Raw genomic sequence first — 24,997 nt, 5'->3', positions numbered from 1 at the left:
ATCTGGTGTGCACTGGCTCCTCCCTCTATGCCCCTCCTCCAGACGTCAGTTAGAATCTGTGCCCGGCCAGAGCTGGGTGCTCCTAGTGGGCTCTCCTGAGCTTACTAGTAAAGAAAGTATTTATTAGGTTTTTTATTTTCAGTGAGCTTCTGCTGGCAACAGACTCACTGCTACATGGGACTAAGGGGAGAGAAGCAAACCTACCTGCTTGCAGCTAGTTTGTGCTTCTTAGTCTACTGGACACCATTAGCTCCAGAGGGTTCGAACACAGGCGCCTGTCCTAGATCGTCCGTTCCCGGAGCCGCGCCGCCGTCCCCCTTGCAGAGCCAGAAGAACAGAAGCTTGAAGACAACGAAATCGGCGGCTGAAGACTCCTGTCTTCATTAAGGTAGCGCACAGCACCGCAGCTGTGCGCCATTGCTCCCAGCACACTTACACACTCCGGTCACTGTAGGGGGGGGGCGCCCTGGGCTGCAATTGAAGTACCTTTGGCATAAAAACATACATATATACAGTCTAGCACTGTATATATGTAAAAACTCCCGCCATTTTTTTACATGGAAAGCGGGACAGAAGCCCGCCACTGAGGGGGCGGGGCCTTCTTCCTCAGCACACCAGCGCCATTTTCTCTTCACAGCTCCGCTGGAAGCAGCTCCCCAGGCTCTCCCCTGCAGTATCCAGGTACAAGATGGGTTAAAAAGAGAGGGGTGGCACATAAATTTAGGCGCAAATAATACAAAAAAAGCAGCTATTGGGTAAATTACTTATTAGCAGTGAAAATCCCTGTGTTATATAGCGCTGTGGTATGCTGGCATACTCTCTCTCTGTCTCCCCAAAGGACTTTGTGGGGTCCTGTCCTCAGTCTGAGCATTCCCTGTGTGTGTGCGGTGTGTCGGTACGGCTGTGTCGACATGTTTGATGAGGAAGGTTACGTGGAGGCGGAGCAAGGGCAGATAAGTGTGGTGTCGCCCCCGTCGGGGCCGACACCTGATTGGATGGATATGTGGAAGGTCTTAAATGACAAAGTTATCTCCTTACATAAAAGGTTTGATGACGCTGCAGCCTTGGGACAGCCGGGGTCTCAGCCCGCGCCTGCCCAGGCGACTCAGAAACCGTTAGGGGCTCATAAACGCCCTCTATCTCAGATGGTTGACACAGATGCCGACACGGAGTCCGACTCCAGTGTCGACGTTGATGAGGCACATTTACAGTCTAAAATGACCAAGGCCATCCGATACATGATTATTGCAATGAAAGATGTATTACACATTTCTGAGAGTAACCCTGTTAATACCAAGAGGGTTTATATGTTTGGGGAGAAAAAGCAACCAGTGACTTTTCCCCCATCTGATGAATTAAATGAATTGTGTGAAGAAGCGTGGAGTTCCCCTGATAAGAAATTAGTGATTTCTAAGAGGTTACTGATGGCATACCCTTTCCCGCCAACGGACAGGTTACGTTGGGAAACATCCCCTAGGGTGGACAAGGCGCTGACACGCTTATCTAAAAAGATGGCCCTGCCGTCTCCGGATACGGCCGCCCTTAAGGAGCCTGCGGATAGAAAGCAGGAAGCTATCCTGAAGTCAGTGTATACACACTCTGGTACTCTACTGAGACCTGCTATTGCTTCAGCCTGGATGTGTAGTGCTGTAGCAGCGTGGACAGATACTCTGTTAGACGACATAGATTTCCTCGACAGAGATACTGTTTTGCTAACCCTGGGCCATATCAAAGATGTCGTCTTATATATGCAAGCTGCTCAGAGGGACATTTGCCTGCTGGGCTCTAGAATTAATGCTATGTCCATCTCTGCCAGGAGGGTCTTATGGACTCGGCAATGGGCAGGAGATGCTGATTCTAAAAAACACATGGAGGTTTTGCCTTATAAGGGTGAGGAATTGTTTGGGGACGGTCTGTCGGACTTCGTGTCTACAGCGACAGCTGGAAAGTCGACTTTCTTGCCTCTGGTTTCCTCACAGCCTAAGAAAGCACCGTATTATCAAATGCAGTCCTTTCGTTCCCAAAAAGGCAAGAGGGTCAGGGGCGCATCCTTTCTTGCCAGAGGCAGGGGTAGAGGTAAGAAGCTGCACCATGCAGCCAGTTCTCAGGAACAAAAGTCCTCCCCTGCTTCCACTAAGTCCACCGCATGACGTTGGGGCTCCACAGGCGGAGCCAGGTGCGGTGGGGGCCCGTCTCCGAAACTTCTGCAGCCAGTGGGTTCGCTCACAGGTGGATCTCTGGGCTATACAAATTGTATCTCAGGGATACAAGCTGGAATTCGAAGCGACTCCCCCTCGCCGTTACCTCAAATCAGACTTGCCAGCTTCCCCCATGGAAAGGGAGGTAGTGCTGGCGGCAATTCACAAGCTGTACCTCCAGCAAGTGATTGTCAGGGTCCCCCTCCTTCAACAGGGAAGGAGTTACTATTCCACAATGTTTGTGGTACCGAAACCGGACGGTTCGATGAGACCCATTCTGAATTTAAAGTCCTTCAACACTTTATATAAAGAAATTCAAGTTCAAAATGGAATCGCTCAGAGCGGTTATTGCAAGCCTGGAAGAGGGGGATTTTATGGTATCGCTGGACATCAAAGATGCTTACTTGCATGTCCCCATTTACCCACCTCACCAGGAATACCTCAGATTTGTGGTACAGGACTGTCATTACCAATTCCAGACGTTGCCGTTTGGCCTGTCCACGGCACAGAGAATATTTACCAAGGTAATGGCCGAAATGATGATACTCCTTCGGCAGAAGGGAGTTATAATTATCCCGTACTTGGACGATCTCCTCATAAAGGCGAGGTCCAGGGAGCAGTTGTTGATCAGCGTAGCACTCTCTCAGGAAGTGTTACTACAGCACGGCTGGATTCTGAATGTTCCAAAGTCGCAGCTGATTCCTACGACGCGTCTGCTTTTCCTGGGCATGATTCTGGACACAGAACAGAAGAAGGTGTTTCTCCCGGTGGAGAAAGCCCAGGAATTAGCATCTCTGGCCAGGGACCTCCTGAAACCAAAATAGGTATCGGTGCATCACTGCATGCGAGTCCTGGGAAAGATGGTGGCTTCATACGAAGCCATTCCCTTCGGCAGGTTCCATGCGAGGATTTTTCAGTGGGATCTGTTGGACAAGTGGTCCGGATCGCATCTTCAGATGCATCGGCTGATCACCCTGTCCCCGAGGGCCAGGGTGTCTATTCTGTGGTGGCTGCAGAGTGCTCACCTTCTCGAGGGCCGCAGATTCGGCATTCAGGACTGGGTCCTGGTGACCACGGATGCAAGCCTCCGAGGATGGGGGGCAGTCACTCAGGGAAGAAACTTCCAAGGGCTGTGGTCAAGTCTGGAGACTTCTCTACACATACATATACTGGAATTAAGGGCCATTTACAACGCCCTGAGTCAAGCAGAGCCCGTGCTTCAAAACCGGCCAGTGCTGATTCAGTCAGACAACATCACGGCAGTCGCTCATGTAAACCACCAGGGCGGCACAAGAAGCAGGAAGGAAATGGCGGAAGCCACAAAGATTCTGCGATGGGCGGAGAATCACGTGCAAGCACTGTCAGCAGTGTTCATTCCGGGAGTGGACAACTGGGAAGCAGACTTCCTCAGCTGACACGACCTCCACCCGGGAGAATGGGGACTTCATCAAGAAGTCTTCCAACTGATTGCAAACCGATGGGAACTGCCACAGGTGGACATGATGGCGTCCCGCCTCAACAAAAAGCTAAAAAGATATTGCACCAGGTCAAGGGACCCTCAGGCGGTAGCTGTGGACGCCCTAGTGACACCGTGGGTGTACCAGTCGGTATATGTGTTTCCTCCTCTTCCTCTCATACCAAAAGTACTGAGAATAGTAAGAAAGAGAGGAATAAGAACAATACTCATTGTTCCGGACTGGCCAAGAAGGACTTGGTACCCGGAACTGCAAGAAATGTTCACAGAGGACCCATGGCCTCTGCCTTTCAGACAGGACCTGCTGCAACAAGGGCCCTGTCTGTTCCAAGACTTATTGCGGCTGCGTTTGACGGCATGGCGGTTGAACGCCGGATGCTAGCGGAAAAAGGCATTCCGGATGAAGTTATTCCTACACTGATAAAGGCTAGGAAAGACGTGACAGCAAAGCATTATCACCGTATATGGCGGAAGTATGTTGCTTGGTGTGAGGCCAGGAAGGCCCCTACAGAGGAATTCCAACTGGGTCGGTTCCTGCACTTTCTACAGTCAGGGGTGACTATGGGCCTAAAATTGGGGTCCATAAAGGTCCAGATTTCGGCCCTATCCATTTTATTTCAAAGAGAACTGGCTTCACTGCCTGAGGTTCAGACATTTGTTAAGGGAGTGCTGCATATTCAGCCCCCTTTTGTGCCACCAGTGGCACCCTGGGATCTTAACGTTGTGTTGGATTTCCTGAAATCCCACTGGTTTGAGCCACTTAAGACCGTGGAACTAAAGTATCTCACGTGGAAATTGGTCATGCTGTTGGCCTTAGAATCGGCTAGGCGTGTGTCGGAGTTGGCGGCTTTGTCATGTAAAAGCCCATATCTGATCTTCCATATGGACGGCTACTCGGGATTTGGAGGACTCCAAGTTGCTGGACGTAGTCAGGGCTTTGAAAATATATGTTTCCAGAACGGCTGGAGTCAGGAAGACTGACTCGCTGTTTATCTTGCATGCACCCAACAAGCTGGGTGCTCCTGCTTCAAAGCAAACTAGCTCGCTGGATCTGTAGCACGATTCAGCAGGCTCATTCTGCGGCTGGATTGCCGCATCCAAAATCGGTGAAAGCCCATTCCACAAGGAAGGTGGGCTCTTCTTGGGCGGTTGCCCGAGGGGTCTCGGCTTTACAGCTTTGCCGAGCGGCTACTTGGTCGGGTTCAAACACATTTGCAAAGTTCTACAAGTTTGATACCCTGGCTGAGGAGGACCTTGTGTTTGCTCATTCGGTGGTGCAGAGTCATCTGCACTCTCCCGCCCGTTTGGGAGCTTTGGTATAATCCCCATGGTCCTTACGGAGTTCCCAGCATCCACTAGGACGTCAGAGAAAATAAGAATTTACTCACCGGTAATTCTATTTCTCGTAGTCCGTAGTAGATGCTGGGCGCCCGTCCCAAGTGCGGACTTTCTGCAATACGTGTATATAGTTATTGCTTAACTAACGGTTATTGTTATGAGCCATCCGTTGAGTGAGGCTCAGTTGTTGTTCATACTGTTAACTGGGTAAGGTTATCACAAGTTGTACGGTGTGATTGGTGTGGCTGGTATGAGTCTTACCCTGGATTAAAAATTTCCTTTCCTTTCCTTGTAATGTCAGCTCTTCCGGGCACAGTTTCCCTAACTGAGGTCTGGAGGAGGGGCATAGAGGGAGGAGCCAGTGCACACCAGATTGTACCTAATCTTTTCTTTAGAGTGCCCAGTCTCCTGCGGAGCCAGTCTATTCCCCATGGTCCTTACGGAGTTCCCAGCATCCACTACGGACTACGAGAAATAGAATTACCGGTGAGTAAATTCATAGATAGATAGATAGATATATATATATATATATATATATATATATATATATATATATATCTATAAAGTGTGTGTATTCAGTATTCAATAAGTATCAGTATTCATAATTGGAGTGATGATATGGGGATACATCATGACGGCGAGCATGTGACGGGGACCAGAGCGGGGACGGGTGAGTAGTCGGGCGGGCTGGGTGAGGGGAGAAAACAGCAGAAGCACGGCATGTGACTGGAACTGGAGCGGGCCGGGTGAGGAGAGGAAACAGCAGCAGCTGAACGGACAGACACCAGCACTCAGCATAGAGTACCCGACCGCTGGCTGTGACAGCACGGGGTTTGAGCGTCATCTGCTACCCCAGGTACTAGTTGTGACAGTTCTCGGGAGCGGGCAAATCCTTCAGTTGGATTTGGCCTCTCATTGAATACTGACCTAGTGTTCAGGCTAGCCTTCTTTTGCGGGGCGCTGCGCTCTGCCCCTTTTCTGAGTGACAGAATGCGCCCTGCCCGTTTGTGCCCGCCCTAATTACCAAAGGACTGCCTTACTCACTGCCGTGCCGTGCCGCGCTGTCACTCCTCTCCGCCGCTGCCTTAGGGTTGTTGTGCTGATGCTCTGACAGCTATCGGCTGAAGGCAAATACTGTAGGCTGCTGGGGATCTGGTGAGATGAGGATGGCTGGGTTTGCCTCTCCTGCCGAGGCAAACCCAGCCCCCCTCTGTGTACATTACCCTTTATAAGAGGACGCCAGGGAGGATCATTGTGACGGCCATTTTCATCCAGCTCCGCGGTGTGAGGGGGGACCAGCGCGCGCGCTTATGCTGCATCAGCCTCCAGTAAGTTGAATTGACACATAAACATCATCTAAGAATAGTGCTGCCAGACTAAGCTATTTATCCTGTGTAGATCGCCTGGTGCCCCTTTAGTTTTAAACTGGCAGCACACAATTCTAATCTTATTGTGACACATTACCTATGAATTAGAAATGAATGTGTAAGAGAGCTAAACCCGGAACCCAGTCCTAACAAACTTTTGCTTTCTTCCATTGGAGACAATGGTGACTGTTTTTTTTTTCCCCCTCCCTAATGGTCATACAGTTTTTGGCAATGTATTTGTAGCTGCAGAAAACATTATGATAGCATTGGGAAATCCTACATACTGTATACAATCTAATAACTGATGTATGAAGGAGAGAGAGAAAGGGTTCGAAATGCTCTAGAGTGGTGCACACAAAGTTTAATTAAAATATAACTTTTAATGTAATATATGGTAAAACCAGCGAATATTAAAAGGAAAAGTAAAGTAGTGTGAATAAGAAAGAAATCGTGATTAAAATTAAAAGAGCTGCGCACCAGATGTCACCCAAATGACTTTTATATTGTTTATAAGGTTATAGATTAATGAAGAGTGTATCAGGAGTATGTAATTCCTGTATAGCTGTGTTTCTGCTAGCTATAGAGGAACTCCTTCAAAAAGTGTCTCAACATTTTTTAATCCCTCCCAGGATTCATGAGATGAGACTATTGTGAAAACAGGACTCCAGTTTTCATAGTGTGTGCTATAATAGGATGATAGTAATATTCTAATAGTTTACTGTGTTTCAGAAATAGCAGTAATAAACTTAATCTCCCAAAGCTGTGAGCTATGTTTTTAATGTATCACAAAAATGGTAACAGAAATCTGGTTAGACTTTGAATGTATGTCAAAAGTATCTGAGTGCCCTCATGCACTTCATAAATGTTGTTACATCCTCTAGAGAAAAGCCAATAAACATATGATACATTTGTATCGTATAAGAGAGAAACAGCTGCTGTCAGTTCACAAATTGAGCTCTGGCAGCCTGATGTCTTTTAGCTGTTAATACGTGATGATCTTGTCTTGTTTAGTTGTAACAAGGTGAAGAGTTTGTTTGTTTATAGCTGCCGTCGCTGCTGACAGAAATAAATCAGCAGTTCCTAGTCACAAAGTAATACCCCTTTTCCACTAGCTGTTTTTACCCGTGTTTTTGCACGGGGGCGCGCATCAACACGGATTTTTAGTAGGTGGAAACGGGTCAACACGGGTTGAGTGACCCGGGAATCCAACCCGGCTATTTACCTGGGTAGAACACGGTAATGACACGGATAGCGGTGCAGTGGAAACGGTCATTACACGTGTTTTCAGACCCGAGTAACGCTCTGAGACGCTGATTGGTGCTTCTGGGGCACTGGAAGATGATGTCATCCCTGGGAGACACGCTGGGCACATGCAGGCATTGAGGCAGCAAACAAAACACTCTGAAGTCGCGCTGGGTACATACAGATCTTTTTATTGCAGCAGCTTCCAAACAAACAGACAATATACAGCAGCAGAAGCTCCAGCACAGCAACATGGCTAGCCATATCTGGTCAGACACAGAGATCAAGGAGCTGCTTAATATTCGGGGAGAGGAAGAAATAAGAAGGCAGGTGACTGGAACAGTTAAGGATGCTATCGTCTACAAGAACATATCCCTTATGCTGGCAGAAAGGGGCATCCAAAAAACCCAGCAACAAGTCGTTAACAAATTGAAGGCACTACGCAGACAATTCACCAAAGTACACGACCATAACCGCAAGAAAAGTGGTGCTGCATGAAGGAGAGAGAGAAAGGGTTCGAAATGCCCTAGAGTGGTGCACACAAAGTTTAATTAAAATATAACTTTTAATGTAATATATGGTAAAAAGAAAGAAGGGACCCAAAGATTGGAAGGAAGATTACAGGGACTCCAGGAGGTAAATACTGGAGATGCCCTTAGGATTATTAATCTGACTGAAAGAATACTTACTCCTCCACAGATAGAAGTACTTAATAAGGGTCTCTCATTCTCCCCTACCCAATCATTTGATAGATTCAATATGAAGAAGGACCTCAATCTTTTTGCCCGCAAATTACTTCTAAAAAAATTCTTTCTGAAAAAATTAGAACATAGAGAATTGGGAACTTTCTCTCATGATTTGACTCATGAAGATTTTGAAGCATTGTCCATTCTAGAGGAACTTGAAGGAAATGGATCTGATGCAGCAGCATCAATACAACATATTTTTGAAATAGAACCTGTACCGAGTAAGCCAGGAATCATTCTCAAGAAAAAATCTACTTTTTCTCCAGACTTTCACATCTGTCCACCTGTGAAGGTTTTTGTGGACCTGGTGAGCCAGGATCTAGATAGATTAGAAATATCCAAAGGAAAGAGAAAGTACCAGCAAAATCTTAACATCAAACAGAGGAAGGCTCTTAATGAAATACAACAATGGAAAGACACAATCATAAAGCCTTTTGATAAAGGGGGCAATGTTGTACTCTGGCCTCGGGAGAAATATACACAAGAAATCAAGAGACAATTAGGGGATAAACACTGTTATAAAAAACTCACCTTTAACCCTACCCAGGATTATCAAGAGTGTTACAACAAAATGATTCAGAGAGCTAAAGATAATGGTATCATTCCCAAGAGAGATTTTGACTTTCTGTATTCCGAAAACCCCAAGATTCCTACCCTATACTTACTTCCTAAAATTCATAAAGATGAAGTCAACCCACCAGGTAGACCCATCGTGTCAGGGATAGGTAGTCTGACGGAGAAGGCGAGTGAATACCTGGATCTATACCTGAGGGAATACGTCATAGGACTACCTTCATATACAAGTGACACTCTCGACGTCCTCGGCAAGATCCAAGATGTAATATTCAATCCTGGCACATGGTTAATAACATGTGATGTTGAAAGCTTGTACACAAGCATTAAGCATGAATTTGGGATCCAGGCGGTTCAATACTTTTTGAACATGGATCAGATAAGTGACTTCAACAACTTTTGATTACACTCTTACGTTTTGTCCTGACTAGGAATTACTTCATCTGTGACGGTGACTTCTACCTCCAGGTACAGGGGACTGCGATGGGGAGTACATGTGCCCCCACGTATGCTAACCTGTACCTGGGGTGGTGGGAGAGGGACGTCGTGTTCTGTGAGGAGAATGATCCCTATACTACCCACATTTACATGTGGATGAGATATATAGATGATCTCATTATCTGGGGAGGTGACGCCTACATTTGAGAAATTCATACAGAAGCTCAACTCAAACAAATTTAATTTGAAGTTGACATATGAGATGGATGAGAAAAAGGTTAATTTCCTTGATGTCACGCTGACCCTGGAAGAAGATGGTCACATCTCCTCAGATTTGTTCCGTAAAAAAACGGCGACAAATAGTATACTACACCATGAGAGCTCCCACCACCCGTCAGTAATAAAGGGACTGCCGAAAGGGGAGTTCCTACGTATGAAGCGGAACTGCTCCGAGAAAGGCACCTTTCAACTGAGGGCGCGACAGTTGAGTAACAGACTGGAGTCCCGTGGATACAGTAGGAGATCAGTTAAGCAAGCCTATCAGGAAACAAGAACGTATACCAGAGATCAACTACTTATTCCGAAGACAAAAAAGAAGGAAGAGGAGAAAGTGAGATTTATTGGTACCTTCTGCCAGGAGTGGCAGGATGTTCGAGGGATTCTACAAAAACACTATCAAATCCTGCGCACTGATCCGGATTTGGAAACAATCTTGGGGGAAGATATCACAGTCAATTGGAGAAGATCCAAGAATCTCAGGGACATGTTAGTCCAAAGTCATCTGGAAACTACTAAGAAACCTCTATACAATAAAAAGGGATCCAACAGATGTGGCACATGCAAAGCATGTTCGATTATGATTCATACAACAGAATACACGGACAAATTTAATAGGGTCTGGCAGATTGGAGAGTACATCAATTGTGAAACCCCTGCCGTGATATATAATTTAAGATGTCCATGCAACAAAATTTATATAGGAAAAACCAAAAGACCTCTAAAGAAAAGACTACTTGAACATCTTGGAAATATAAGAAATGCCAAGAGGGACAAAGAACTGATGAAGACACTCACACCAGTGGCCCGGCATTTCTTGAAATATCATCAAGGCAACTCCAGGGGCCTGACAGCCTTTGGCATGAAGAGAATTATTTTGAATATTAGAGGAGGTGATATTGACCGGGAGCTTCTGAAACAAGAGACTAGGTTGATTTTCTTGATGGATACCCTCACACCCAAAGGATTAAATTAGGAAAACAACTATACATCCTTCCTGTAACCTAGGGATGACTACGTAATCCTTATGTAATAGAAGAACTGCAAGCAACTACACCTAAAGGCAGTGACGTGCGGTGAGGTCACTGGTTGGGGAGGCACTGGCAGCTAACATGCCCTCCAAATCTCCCCCCCCCCCCCCCCCCCGAAAAAAAAAAAAAGTGTGGTCCCCGACACATCAGTAAAACCAGCACTAGGCAGAACCAGCCAGGGGGAGTAATGCCATAGCAGGGGAGACAGTGTGGGGTCCCCCTGCCACAACATTTATCTGCCCCCCAGCCAGTCAGCCCAGGGTTGGAATTCCTCGGAAAGTGGGAACCCCAAAAAATAAAAATGGGGTCCCCCCTCCCGAGCAATAACCAGCACTGGGCTGATAGCCCAGTGCTATGCCCCGCACCCCTGGTGGCGGTGGGTGCGGGGTTCATTGTGTTAATATTGTTCTTTACAGGTGGCCCACAGGTCCCAGCAAGCCTGCCCCAGCATGCTGACACTTTGAGAACCACAAGTGCCAGCATGCCCGGACATAAAGGGCCTGCTGGCACCTGTAGTCCACCTGCAAAGAATAGTAATATTGTTCTTTACAGGTAGCCTACAGGTCCCAGCAAGCCTGCCCCAGCATGCTGGCACTTGGAGAACCACAAGTGCCAGCATGCCCGGACATAAAGGGCCGGCTGGCACCTGTAGTCCACCTGTAAAGAAAATATTAAAATAAAAACACCACACGTCTTGAAAAAAACCTTTATTAAACCGGACCTTCACCTGGGGGCGGCGGCCTTTAAGCTCTTTTGCGTGGCCGCCGCCTTCTCAGGGCTTCCGGCGTCTTCACCTGGGGGGCGCCACCCCCCCAGGGCTTCCAGCGTCTTCACCTGGTGGGCGGCGGCTGCTAAGCTCTTTTGCTTAGCCGCCGCCCAGCCAGGACTTCCGGCGTCTTCTCTCTTCAGGAGCTCTTCACTGCTCCTCCTCCGCCGTCGGACTGACTCTCCTCTGCCTCTCGCTGACTTATATAAGTCAGCCGGAGGGGGCGGGGCGATGACGCGGCGAGCCGTGATTGGCTCGCGGCGGCCATCTTGAATTTAAAAAATGACGCTGAGGCGCCATTTTTGAAACTGGAACCGCTCCGCTGCCAAACTCTGCTGGATAAAGGTACATTCCGCCGCCACCGCAACCCGCACCGCCGCCGCCCGCACCACCGCTGCATCCCGCCGTCCGCACCATCGCCGCATCCAGCCGCCCGCACCTCCTCCGCCAGCGTCGCCCACACAGTGATTGACAGCGGATCCAGTGACGGATCCGCTGGCCAATCACTGTGGCCTCACTGACAGGGACGTGCTTTCATAGGTTGAAAGCACGTCCCTGTATGAAAGCGGCACCACTAATGGTGCCGCTTTCCCATATATTTTCAATTGGCTTTTACAGCCCAAGGCTAGTCCCCGCCCGTGCCCGCCCCCCGCTCCACATACTTTCCCCAGTGACAACGGGAGGTACCACGATCGGTGCCTCCCAAACACATACAGAGGGGAGCAATGTAAAGTATAATATTAAGAAGATACATATGACACAGAATATGTGTCATATGCATCTTCTTTGTATTATCTTAATCATAAATGACAGGGGAGGCCCTGCCTCCCCTGACTGCATGTCCCTGCCTAAAGGACCCCCTATAATTCACTGTACATGGACCTATACAAATCTTTTTCTGAAAAAATTTTTGGGGAGTGCTCTCCTATCTACATGTAATCATTGGATGGTGTTCCCAGGTCATAATATACTAGAAGGGTTTTATATACTATTAGAAAGGAGTACCCATATATAATAATAAAAATACCTTTATGAAAAATGTTTTCAATATTTTGAGTTTGTCACTGCACATTTTTTTCTTTTTCTTTTTCTTTTACTCTTTGTGTGATCACATTTTTTATAATCGCCTGTTTGTTCTTTAACCAATAAGACTAACTCTCCCAATACTGTCACCAATGTACAACTAAGAATCAGTATTCTATAATTATTCCAGAGATATGAGAGATTACTCTCGATCATACACGTTTTTGGGAGCAATTATTTGCTCCTTAATAAGGAGCATTCATTTCACATTTATTTTATTATACATAAAAAATACTTTCTTACACAATTTTTTTCACATTTAATATTTTTTATCTATGATGGATTCCTACCACACATATATTTATTCACAGATATCGAAAACAAGAGATCGAGTATCCCGATCTAATAGTTCACATATTCACAATGATCACTAGTAGGGATCCATATAATCCAACAGGCTAGAAATTATCTGTTGGTCATATTCTATTATTTTTTTATTACACATTTTTCCCCTTTTTTGGATTAATTCACTGCACATCAATTATCTAGTAATTAGGTTATTATATATTAATTGGATTCATTATTATTTTTGAATTATAATTTATTTGGAAATCTCAGTCTATATAATGATATATACCCTAAGGATATCAAAGAGCACTCCAGTTTTACTGAGGTCACTATGAATTATTATCTGCTCCAGAATGGCAGCATTTATTTAATATTATCTTTATAGATATTTATTCATTAACATCTTCAGCATAATACAATTATGGACTGATTTACATATATGCAAACATCTGTTTGTAAATGATCTTTATTTATGTATTAAAAATCGAAATTATCATAAGGACCACTTGTTACAATACAATAAAAATGAAATATTGAATCAATTATTTATTATGTGTAACTATAAGTCTATGAGTTGCACAGTACATTTAGTGGGTAAAAAACCTAGTATGTGCATGGTCTAATACTAGGGCTCCTCTGGGGGTATACTCTGCTATATGGACCTGACACTTTGATTAGGAATACAGGTTATTTTGAGCCTGACGTCTCCCCACGTAGATAGGCACTCGTAGCATTTAGTCTGAACATCTGACCTAGCCTGTCTCACTACGATCGATTGAGACTCCCTGGGATGACGGAGCAGGGAAACTTAGTGAAGGCAAATCACGTGATCTGCACAACGATAGACGAGCTCCCATTACGTCACGGGATACTTCATTAAGATAAGTAATTTCTATTGGCGGATCGCGGCAACCGCCGGCATTTAAGGGCGAACCTGGAGGCAATCTGGTTTTGCCTCTGATGAAGCGAACAGCGAAGCGTGCGTCAGGCTAGCTGCGCACTGCAGATAGTCACCAGACACTATGTTAGATTAGATAGTATTGATCAAATGAAGAGTGAATATCCCATGCAAATTGCGGGGATAGTTAGAGAAAACAGTTAGAAATGTTAGACTCCTTTGTGCATATTGAAATATACTGTGTGCAGCAAATGTGAAAGGTGTTCTTGTAGATTGTAGTACTCAGTCCTTATATAAGCAACATCAAACATCTGATATACACGTGCATATATTGAAAATTACTGAATAAAGGACTAGATATACGTTGTAACACAGTGACACAGTTCACATTTATAATAATCTCTCAGCTATTATAGACCTATTGAAAACACATGTTAATGAAACTCTTTCCATGAACATCACAATAAATGTTTAAAAACTGTGACTTTGTGGGCGTATAATATATCAAAGTATCAGAATTTAATTATGAAGGTTTAACCACTAGTGCACTTCTTTGAATTATTTAAATAAAGGAATAAACAATGCACAGAATATTCTAAGTATAGAGTGAGCCCTCACTATCTTCTGTTACAATAGGAGATATTAAAATATTCTAAGTATAGAGTGAGCCCTCACTATCTTCTGTTACAATATTAATTAATAAGAATTAAACCTGTGCGACCAGTACTACAGTTACTAATAACTGATGTAACCTATTAGGCTTTAGATGCAAGAGTATATCCCCTGCTTGTTTACCTTGGAGAGCCCCCAGTTTCTAAACTGCCCTGATATATTCTGAATTGTCTCAATAGGATTTATATAGCAACATGTGCTGCCAGTTTAATTCTGTAGTGTCTCAATAGGGTTTATATAGTTTAATAAACTATATAAACTCTATTGAGACACTTCAGAAATAAACTGGCAGCACATGAATGCTATGTAAACCATTCTGGGACATCTTCGCTTCAATCTGACAGCACATTTAAAATGTGCTGTCAGATTTAATCGAAAGGTGTCCCAGTATGGTATATAAAATACAGTGTGCTCCCAGTTTAAGACACCAGCAAACATATTACAGTATGTACATCATTTTGCCCTACTACATTAAAATGGGCCCTCCCAAATCAAAAATGTGCCCACCCCAAGGTCAGCACCCTGCCCTAAAAAAATCCTAGAGTGAACAACACCCCACATACTGTATGTGTGTGTGTGTATGTATATATATATATATATATATATAATATGTGTGTGTGTGTATTTCGGGGCGCACAGCCCCATCGTCAGGACTACAAAACAATGGAGGTTTTGTAGTCCTGACGACTGGCTGTGTGTCTTGAAACGCTGACCTGGATATTATATCCTTTTTTTTTTATTACCTCGTCGTCTCAGAGTGCCGTTCATCTAGGGACCTGTATGCAGTTATCGACTCTGGCACCTGAGCAAGCTGTGATTGTATGTGAGTGCCGGCTGCTGCTGTGTGTGTATGTGTATATATGTGTGTAGATAGATAGATAGATAAAGATAGTGTTGTTTCCTGATGAAGGGCGTTCAGGCCCAAAACATTTAAAGTTTTGATTCAACACATCTTGGTTTGATTTAACCTCCATGTTGAAGTCTCCATGTGCCGCTGTCTCACCTGCACTATTTTGGGACTGCACACTCCTAAGGCGGGCACCGGAGCAAATACCCTGGTCGTACAGAGGAGTGCCGGACTGTACTTTGAAATTATATATATATATATATATATATATATATATATATATATATAATAAAATATGAAAGTAAACGGCAGCACTCAGGAGACAGATAAGTGGTGAAGCAAACAGGTGCTTTATCTACGTTTCGGGGTACGCAGCCCCGTCATCAGGACACACAAAAGTGTCCTGATGACGGGGCTGCGTACCCCGAAACGTAGATAAAGCACCTGTTTGCTTCTCCATTTATCTGTCTCCTGAGTGCCGCCGTTTACTTTCTTCAATATACACACGGACTGCAGTGTCTGGGAGGAGGGCACCAGAGCACATAAACCAAAAGCTGTATTCCCTTGAGCGCGTATGTGTATATAATATTTTGTTTTAAATAACTAAAATGTTTTATGCTAGAATTGTGACAAGTATGTGTATTAATATTTTCCATTTGTCAGTTTAAATGGAAATACTTCTCATTATAAAATGAATTAAGCATTTCTCATTATAAAATGAATTAAGCATTTAAGACTTAGCAGTTTAATAACTTTATGTTCTATCTTTCAGATTCAGAAAAAGGAGGACAAGGCTTTACCAGCATTATCAGATGAAATATCAGTCTCCATTACAGATGTACTAAATCATTTTTTTATCTTATGCTATATCTTTTTCTCTGATATAAATAATATTTTTTTGTGTATGTATTTATCTGTATATAGCTATATATCTCTCCAAATGCCAGGAACTTGCCGCCAGTATATAGTAGAAATCTGACAAGGCGCAATTCAAATAAACTGCTGACACTTAAGGGCTGTATATTCTTAATAAATCCCCAAAGAAATATGTTCCAGTTTTATAGCATACCTCATGAATGTTTCATATAGTGACATAAATTTAAAATTTTGTGACATACTGTATTTCTTTGATGTTTTTCTGAGAAGATACTGCCCTTTAGTGCTTTATCTAATAACCTTGTGGTAATCTGCAAACAGATCTCCAGTTTCCAATTTGTATCCAAATTTCACAAAAGATAAAATCACAAGAAAGGTAATCACAAACTCTGGTACTATAAAAAATAACACATTTATTACTCTAAACCTGTAATAAATATTGCTAAATGTTTAATATTATGGAGCTTATCTGTAGTCGCCACATCTACAGTAACTAGTGATGTTGGTGCGGCCAATCATTGCTTACTGGATCAGCAGAAGGACATCTTATGAACTTGGAAAGATTAAATGGTTTGAGTGGCTACCCACTAGTTGTCCTTACTGCTGTTTGTGGAAGATTCTGGAAAGTAAGATTGGTCTGTGTCTGCACCTGTTGATTCTGAAAGTAGACGATTGTTTGTACCAACATCTCCATTTGCCTTTATGATATTGATTTTTCTTTATATACAGAATAAACATTTATATTTCAGGTGTTACGAGCCCAAGCTAGACTGACTACATTCTATGGCGCCTTTGGACCTGACAAATTTAGGTCAGTGTTCATTTTTTTTTTTTTAGATCTTTAATTTACATCTAAGCATAGGGAGCAGTTTCTAAACCATTGTATTCCTTGTTTTCTCCAACATTAGTGGCATTGAATGGATACAGTTCTTAAAAAACAATGATGTGCTAAAAGACATCTTTTTTCAACTTGAAGAGATGAATTTATCTTGTGCACAATATCTGTGGCTAAGACATCAGGTAATTATAATAATAATAATAATAATTTATTTATATAGCGCTCATTCTCCAACAGGACTCAAAGTGCTTTACAGACATCAAAAACAATGCAAATAATACAGAGATTTAAGTAAAACAGCAATTGGCAAGCCACACAGGCAAAAAAAAGGAAAACTTTGATCACACAGTAAGCTTAATGCAGGATTTGTGTAGGCATTTTTGGTAACAACTTCCAAGGATTATGTATTCCCTCCTCACAAGGTACCATTTGAGGCAGTCATCTTGGACGCACTTTTTAGGATTACCCTGGGTGGAATAGTCTACCCGTAGAAGAGATGACACAAAATGGGGTGATTGTAACATCTTAACGTTCAGAGTAGGGTCCCAACAAAACCAACAGGTCCATGTATTTTTCATCCCATCAACAAGCATACCAGATGAGGCAGCCATGTTGGGTGCACTACGAAGATTACACTGTAGGAGGTGAGCCATACAAGGGTCCAATGCATGCATGGGAAACCTACCGAGGCCACCATCTAGGGTGCACTGTGAAGGTCACACTGGCACGGTGTGCAAACAGTGGAGTTACATATTACAGGAATAGCACACAGTGGGGTGGAAGAGAGAAAAAAAAAACATATGGTAAGAGAACATTTGCAGGTAACCAATGGACGGGGAAAATTAGGATAACATTATTCTGATAAAATTAAAAATGTCCTGGTCTCATGGGAGCAGAACGGGTGGGTATGGGAATATTGGGAGCACACTCAAGTCCGATGGAAATGTCGCTGCTGAGCCTGCTCCTGGTGCTCTTCTCCCATTGCTCCCAGCTTATCTTAAGGTTTAGGGCTGGAGGCCGACCTGATGTTCTCAGCTTGAAGGGTGGTAAACCTGGTCCTGGAGTTCTCAGTGCAGAGGTGGGGAGAAGCCACATAATGACTGAGCTTTGTGGACGTAACTCAGTCCTTCTGTAGTAATGTTGGTTTGTTGTTTGTTTGCCTTTTGTTTTCCTTCGGTTGAGAGATAACGCTGCTATTGATTTTATTTTATAACTAGCCACTTCATATACTAGGCACTGTAGCGTCTTAAAGGACTGGCGTCCTAACCTATACTGAACAAATAGGACTAATGAAACGTGTTGTTATCCTGGTTACACCCCCCACACCTTAACCCTCCACCTCCGGCAAAAGGTGTTAATCAAATCTAACAAATGTAAGGTCAGTAAACCACACTCAATCATGTTCGGCGGGATTTAATGCCGCCCGAGTCCGGCTGCTGTGCGGGATGCCGGCCGAACTCGGACATTTATTTAAAGGGACAATCACTTACAAGGCATGGTTTTGCTTTGTAAGTAATTGCCCCTTTAAATAAAAAAAAAGGTCAGAGTTCTGGTGGCATTACATCCCGCAGTATAAGTTCTTAACATAGGCCCTCATTCCGAGTTGTTCGCTCGGTAAATTTCATCGCATCGCAGCGATTTTTCGCTTAGTGCGCATGCGCAATGTCCGCACTGCGACTGCGCCAAGTAAATTTGCTATGAAGTTAGGATTTTTACTCACGGCTTTTTCTTCGCTCAGGCGATCGTAGTGTGATTGACAGGAAATGGGTGTTTCTGGGCGGAAACAGGCCGTTTTATGGGCGTGTGGGAAAAAAACGCTACCGTTTCCAGGAAAAACGCAGGAGTGGCTGGAGAAACGGGGGAGTGTCTGGGCGAACGCTGGGTGTGTTTGTGACGTCAAACCAGGAACGACAAGCACTGAACTGATCGCAGATGCCGAGTAAGTCTGAAGCTACTCTGAAACTGCTAAGAAGTTTGTAATCGCAAAATTGCGAATACGTCGTTCGCAATTTTAAGGTGCTAAGATTCACTCCCAGTAGGCGGCGGCTTAGCGTGAGCAACTCTGCTAAAATCGCCTTGCGAGCGAACAACTCGGAATGACCTCCATAGTACAGATATAAATCCACTTATAACAGCTTTCTAAAGTTTTAACTATGCAATGTAATCGCTGCTATGATATAAAAACACATGTCACTTAAATCAAATGTAAGTACTAGTTTATTAACTACCTACATGTAGTATTACTCCCTTAACAGCAGTTGAAATGCTCTGCAATAGTGATCTGAATAGGCTTACCTGTTAATGAGAAGAGGAGAGGAGGAGTCAATCGCAATTAATATCAGTTGAAGATGTAACTAATGACACTCTGGTATAATGCTGCTCTTGATTTATAGACTGCCACTCTATAACTAGCCACTTCATATACAGTACTAGGCACTAGAGTCCTAAAGGACTGGTGTCCTAACCTATACTCTGCATAATTATGAAAATAAAAATGAAATGCATTGCCACGTTACGTTGCACCCTATTTGCACATTATTATTATTATTATTATTATTATTATATTGAGTAGTTGTCTCTTATATTAATCTTGTTCTATTATAGGCAGAGTTTGAAAGCAAGTTTGATGAGAAGATGCTAGAGAATCTCCTGAGCACAATTCCTGCAACTATCCCTTCACATGAGTTGTCTCTTTGGTTTAAAAACATATTGATTCCTTTTGTAAGAAGAATTGTGCCAAAAGGACAGGTAAAAATCCATTTTGCTTCTTTTATACTATGTTCACCCCTTTATAAAAATAGGTAAATGTTTTCTTGTTTTTCTCTTACGTCCTAGATGATGCAGGGGTCCACATTAGTACCATGGGGTTTAGACGTGTCCACCAGGAGCCATTGGCACTTTAAGAGTTCGAGCGTGTGGGCTGGCTCCTTCATCTATGCCACCTCCCACCAGACTCGGTTTAGAAAATGTGCCCGGAGGAGCCGGTCACAGCTAGGGAAGCTCTACAGAGCTTCTTTAGAAAAAGTTTTTTTTTTAGAGTTTGTTATTTTACAGGGAGGCTGCTGACAACAGCCTCCCTGCTTCATGGGACTAAGGAAGGGGAGTAGTGTCCGCCCTGCGGGGTCTGAGCCACTGTCTCCGCTGACTATCTCCGCTGACAGGACACGTCTGAGCCACTATCTCCGCTGACAGGAACGTTCCCTGCCACAGGGGATCGCTCACCCCAGCAGCATGCCGCCACCCCCTTACAGAGCCAGAATATTGGTGGCAAGTGAGTCACCGACCCCCCTAGCAAGCGAGGGGGTCGGTGTGAAGATGGCGGCAACAGGGTATGGAGCGCAGTACTAACTGCGCTCTGGGGCTCAGCGGTACATAGTGGGGCGCCCTGAGTCAGCGCCTACACCCTACACTGGTCACACAGCCTGTCGGGGTCCCGGGATCTCTGCCCGCATAATTCCTCAGGCCAGTATAATCCTATGAAGGCGAGAAGACAGCGCCATTTTGGGTGCTGAGCTTCTCAGAGCGGACCCAGCAGCGTTCAGCGCCATTTTCCTGCCTGCACAATGCTGTCAGTGTAGAGCAAGTCCCTCCAGAACAACTCCAGCTATCTCTAACGGTACCAGTGGGTTGTAGAAGGGAGGGGGGGGAAGCTGTATATAGGCTGTGTAACCTATTAAGGTGCACAGTCAACGCTGGTTGGGGGTCTCCCTTTACCTAAAAAGTGGTGTGTGTGGGTTGGCTCCAATCTCTGTCTCTCTCTTGCCATTCTTGGGGGTGAAACTCTGTCTGCCCTCCTGTGTGTGTGTGGAGTGTCTGTGGTCTCAATTAAGATATGTCCAGGGACTCGGTGTCATATGCTGCAGAGGATATGTCCTCTCAGGATGATCCCATTCCATGTAATCAGGATTGCACTGTTTTAGCATAGATACCAGCAATGGAGCCTTAGTGGTTATCCTCTCAGATTTCTACTAGGGTTGCACAGAATGAGTCTGCAACTCAGGCTTTGCAGAACTCTGTGGCAGTCTGGCCCAGTTTTGTTACCTCAGGGCACCCCGCTGTATATTCCCAAAAAAGTGCTCTTGCACAGATTATGCAAGATAACACGGATACCGATTCTGACACTGAGGACGGTGATAGGGATGTGTTGAGGGTGGCAGCATCTCTTGCAAAAGGGGTGCAGTTGATGATAAGGCCATTAGGGATGTGTTGAATATTACTGAATACAACACCTGTGCAGGTTGAGGAGGCTTACTTTACTGAAAATAAGAAAGCCTCGATAACCTTTCCTGCGTCAATAGAATTAAATGCTATTTTCTCTGACGTCCTAGTGGATGCTGGGAACTCCATAAGGACCATGGGGAATAGCGGCTCCGCAGGAGACTGGGCACAAAAGTAAAGCTTTAGGACTACCTGGTGTGCACTGGCTCCTCCCCCTATGACCCTCCTCCAAGCCTCAGTTAGATTTTTGTGCCCGACCGAGAAGGGTGCACACTAGGGGCTCTCCTGAGCTTCTTAGTGAAAGTTTAGTTTTAGGTTTTTTATTTTCAGTGAGACCTGCTGGCAACAGGCTCACTGCATCGAGGGACTAAGGGGAGAAGAAGCGAACTCACCTGCGTGCAGAGTGGATTGGGCTTCTTAGGCTACTGGACACCATTAGCTCCAGAAGGACCGAACACAGGCCCAGCCTCGGAGTCCGTTCCCAGAGCCGCGCCGCCGGCCCCCTTACAGAGCCAGAAGCAAGAAGAGGTCCGGAAAATCGGCGGCAGAAGACATCCGGTCTTCACCAAGGTAGCGCACAGCACTGCAGCTGTGCGCCATTGCTCCTCAGCACACTTCACACTTTGGTCACTGAGGGTGCAGGGCGCTAGGGGGGGGCGCCCTGAGCAGCAATAAAAACACCTTGGCTGGCGAAAATACATCACATATAGCCCCCAGGGCTATATGGATGAATTTTAACCCCTGCCAGATTCCACAGAAAAACCGGAGAAAAGGCCGCCGAGAAGGGGGCGGAGCCTATCTCCTCAGCACACTGGCGCCATTTTCTCTCACAGCTCCGTTGGAGGGAAGCTCCCTGGCTCTCCCCTGCAGTTACTACACTACAGAAAGGGGTTAAAAAAGAGAGGGGGGCACTAATTAGGCGCAGTATAACAATACAGCAGCTATAAGGGGAAAAACACTTATATAAGGTTATCCCTGTATATATATAGCGCTCTGGTGTGTGCTGGCATACTCTCCCTCTGTCTCCCCAAAGGGCTAGTGGGGTCCTGTCCTCTATCAGAGCATTCCCTGTGTGTATGCTGTGTGTCGGTACGTTGTGTCGACATGTATGAGGAGAAAAATGATGTGGAGGCGGAGAAATTGCCTGTAACAGAGATGTCACCCCCTAGGGAGTCGACACCTGAGTGGATGAGCTTATGGAAGGAATATGTGACAGTGTCAGCTCTTTACAAAAGATTGATGACATGAGACAGCCGGCGACTCAGCCTGTGCCTGTCCAGGTGTCTCAAAAGCCATCAGGGGCTCTAAAACGCCCGTTACCGCAGATGGCAGATACAGACGCCGACACGGATACTGACTCCAGTGTCGACGATTAAGAGACGAATGTGACTTCCAGTAGGGCCACACGTTACATGATTGAGGCTATGGAAAATGTTTTTACACATTTCTGATAATACCAGTACCACTAAAAAGGGTATTATGTTGGGTGAGAAAAAACTGCCTGTAGTTTTTCCTGCATCTGAGGAATTAAATGAAGTGTGTGATGATGCGTGGGTTTCCCCCGATAAAAACTGTTAATTCCTAAAAAGTTATTAGCATCATACCCCTTCCCGCCAGAGGATAGGGCACGTTGGGAAACACCCCCTAGGGTGAATAAAGCGCTCACACGCTTGTCTAAACAGGTGGCACTACCGTCCCCGGATACGGCCGCCCTTAAGGAACCTGCTGACAGAAAGCAGTAAAATGTATATACACTCACACGGGTGTGATACTGCGACCAGCAATCGCCTCAGCCTGGATGTGCAGTGCTGGGGTGGCTTGGTCGGATTCCCTGACTGACAATATTGATACCCTAGATAGGGACAGTATATTACTGACTATAGAGCATTTAAAAGATGCATTTCTATATATGCGTGATGCACAGAGGGATATTTGCCGACTGGCATCAAGAGTAAGTGCGCTGTCCATTTCTGCCAGAAGAGGGTTATGGACAAGACAGTGGTCAGGTGATGCTGATTCCAAAAGGCATATGGAAGTAACGCCTTATAAATGGGAGGAGTTATTGGGGGTAGGTCTAACAGACCTGGTGGCCACGGCAACGGCTGGGAAATCCACATTTTTACCCCAGGTAGCCTCTCAACATAAGAAGACGCCGTATTATCAGGCGCAGTCATTTGGGCCCCATAAGGGCAAGCGGGCAAAAGGCTCCTCATTTCTGCCCCGTGGCAGAGGGAGAGGAAAAAGGCTGCAGCAAACAGCCAGTTCCCAGGAACAGAAGCCCTCTCCCGTTTTCTGCCAAGTCCTCAGCATGACGTTGGGGCTTTACAAGCGGACTCAGGCACGGTGGGGGCCCGTCTCAAAAATTTCAGCGTGCAGTGGGCTCACTCACAGGTGGACCCCTGGATCCTTCAGGTGGTATCTCAGGGGTACAAATTGGAATTCGAGACGTCTCCCCTTCGCCGTTTCCTAAAGTCTGCTTTACCGACGTCTCCCTCCGACAGGGAGGCGGTATGGGAAGCCATTCACAAGCTGTATTCCCAGCAGGTGATAATCAAGGTACCCCTCCTACAACAGGGAAAGGGGTATTATTCCACGCTGTTTGTGGTACCGAAGCCGGACGGCTCGGTGAGACCTAATTTAAATCTGAAATCCTTGAACACTTACATACAAAGGTTCAAATTCAAGATGGAATCACTCAGAGCGGTGATTGCAAACCTGGAAGAAGGGGATTATATGGTGTCTCTGGACATCAAGGATGCTTATCTCCATGTCCCAATTTACCCTTCTCACCAAGGGTACCTCAGGTTTGTGGTACAAAACTGTCACTATCAGTTTCAGACGCTGCCGTTTGGTTTGTCCACGGCACCCCGGGTCTTTACCAAAGTAATGGCCGAAATGATGATACTCCTTCGAAGGAAGGGAGTTTTAATTATCCCTTACTTGGACGATCTCCGGATAAGGGCAAGATCCAGGGAACAGTTGGTAGTCGGGGTAGCACTATCTCAAGTAGTGTTGCGGCAGCACGGTTGGATTCATAATATTCCAAAATCGCAGCTGATCCCGACGACACGTCTTCTATTCCTAAGGATGATCCTGGACACAGTCCAGAAAAAGGTGTTTCTCCAGGAGGAGAAAGCCAGGGAGTTATCCGAACTAGTCAGAAACCTCCTAAAACCAGGCCAAGTGTCAGTGCATCAGTGCACAAGGGTCCTGGGAAAAATGGTGGCTTCCTACGAAGCAATTCCATTCGGCAGATTCCACGCAAGAACTTTCCAGTGGGACCTGCTGGAAAAATAGTCCGGATCGCATCTTCAGATGCATCAGCGGATAACCCTGTCACCAAAGACAAGGGTGTCTCTCCTGTGGTGGTTGCAGAGTGCTCATCTTCTAGAGGGCGCAGATTCGGCATTCAGGACTGGGTCCTGGTGACCACGGATGCCAGCCTGCGAGGCTGGGGAGCAGTCACATAGGGAAGAAATTTCCAGAGCTTGTGGTCAAGCCTGGAGACATCACTTCACATAAATATTTTGGAGCTAAGGGCCATTTACAATGCCCTAAGCCAAGCAAGACCTCTGCTTCAAGGTCAGCCGGTGCTGATCCAGTCGGACAACATCACGGCAGTCGCCCACGTAGACAGACAGGGCGGCACAAGAAGCAGGAGGGCAATGGCAGAAGCTGCAAGGATTTTTCGCTGGGCGGAAAATCATGTGATAACATTGTAAGCAGTGTTCATTCCGGGAGTGGACAACTGGGAAACAGACTTCCTCAGCAGAAGTCTTCCACATGATTGTAAACCGTTGGGAAAAACCAAAGGTGGACATGATGGCG

At 45.4% G+C, this 24,997-nt stretch overlaps 1 protein-coding gene across 3 annotated transcripts in view; it reads left to right on the top strand.

Annotated features, from left to right (window-relative positions):
• The window catches only part of KNTC1 (kinetochore associated 1), a 736,750-nt gene that overhangs the window by 232,177 nt on the left and 479,576 nt on the right, over positions 1–24,997 (top strand). For all 3 annotated transcript variants that reach the window (XM_063964446.1, XM_063964444.1, XM_063964445.1), the window contains exons 19-22: positions 16,010–16,075; positions 16,863–16,924; positions 17,022–17,133; positions 19,556–19,699. In XM_063964446.1, coding sequence (XP_063820516.1) covers positions 16,010–16,075; positions 16,863–16,924; positions 17,022–17,133; positions 19,556–19,699 — 384 coding nt within the window. The remainder of the gene's footprint in view (positions 1–16,009; positions 16,076–16,862; positions 16,925–17,021; positions 17,134–19,555; positions 19,700–24,997) is intronic.

This window comes from Pseudophryne corroboree, chromosome 1 (assembly GCF_028390025.1).
Source record: "Pseudophryne corroboree isolate aPseCor3 chromosome 1, aPseCor3.hap2, whole genome shotgun sequence".
NCBI lineage: Eukaryota > Metazoa > Chordata > Amphibia > Anura > Myobatrachidae > Pseudophryne > Pseudophryne corroboree.
Note: the sequence above shows the minus strand (reverse complement) of the source record. Positions and strands in the feature narration are given on the sequence as shown.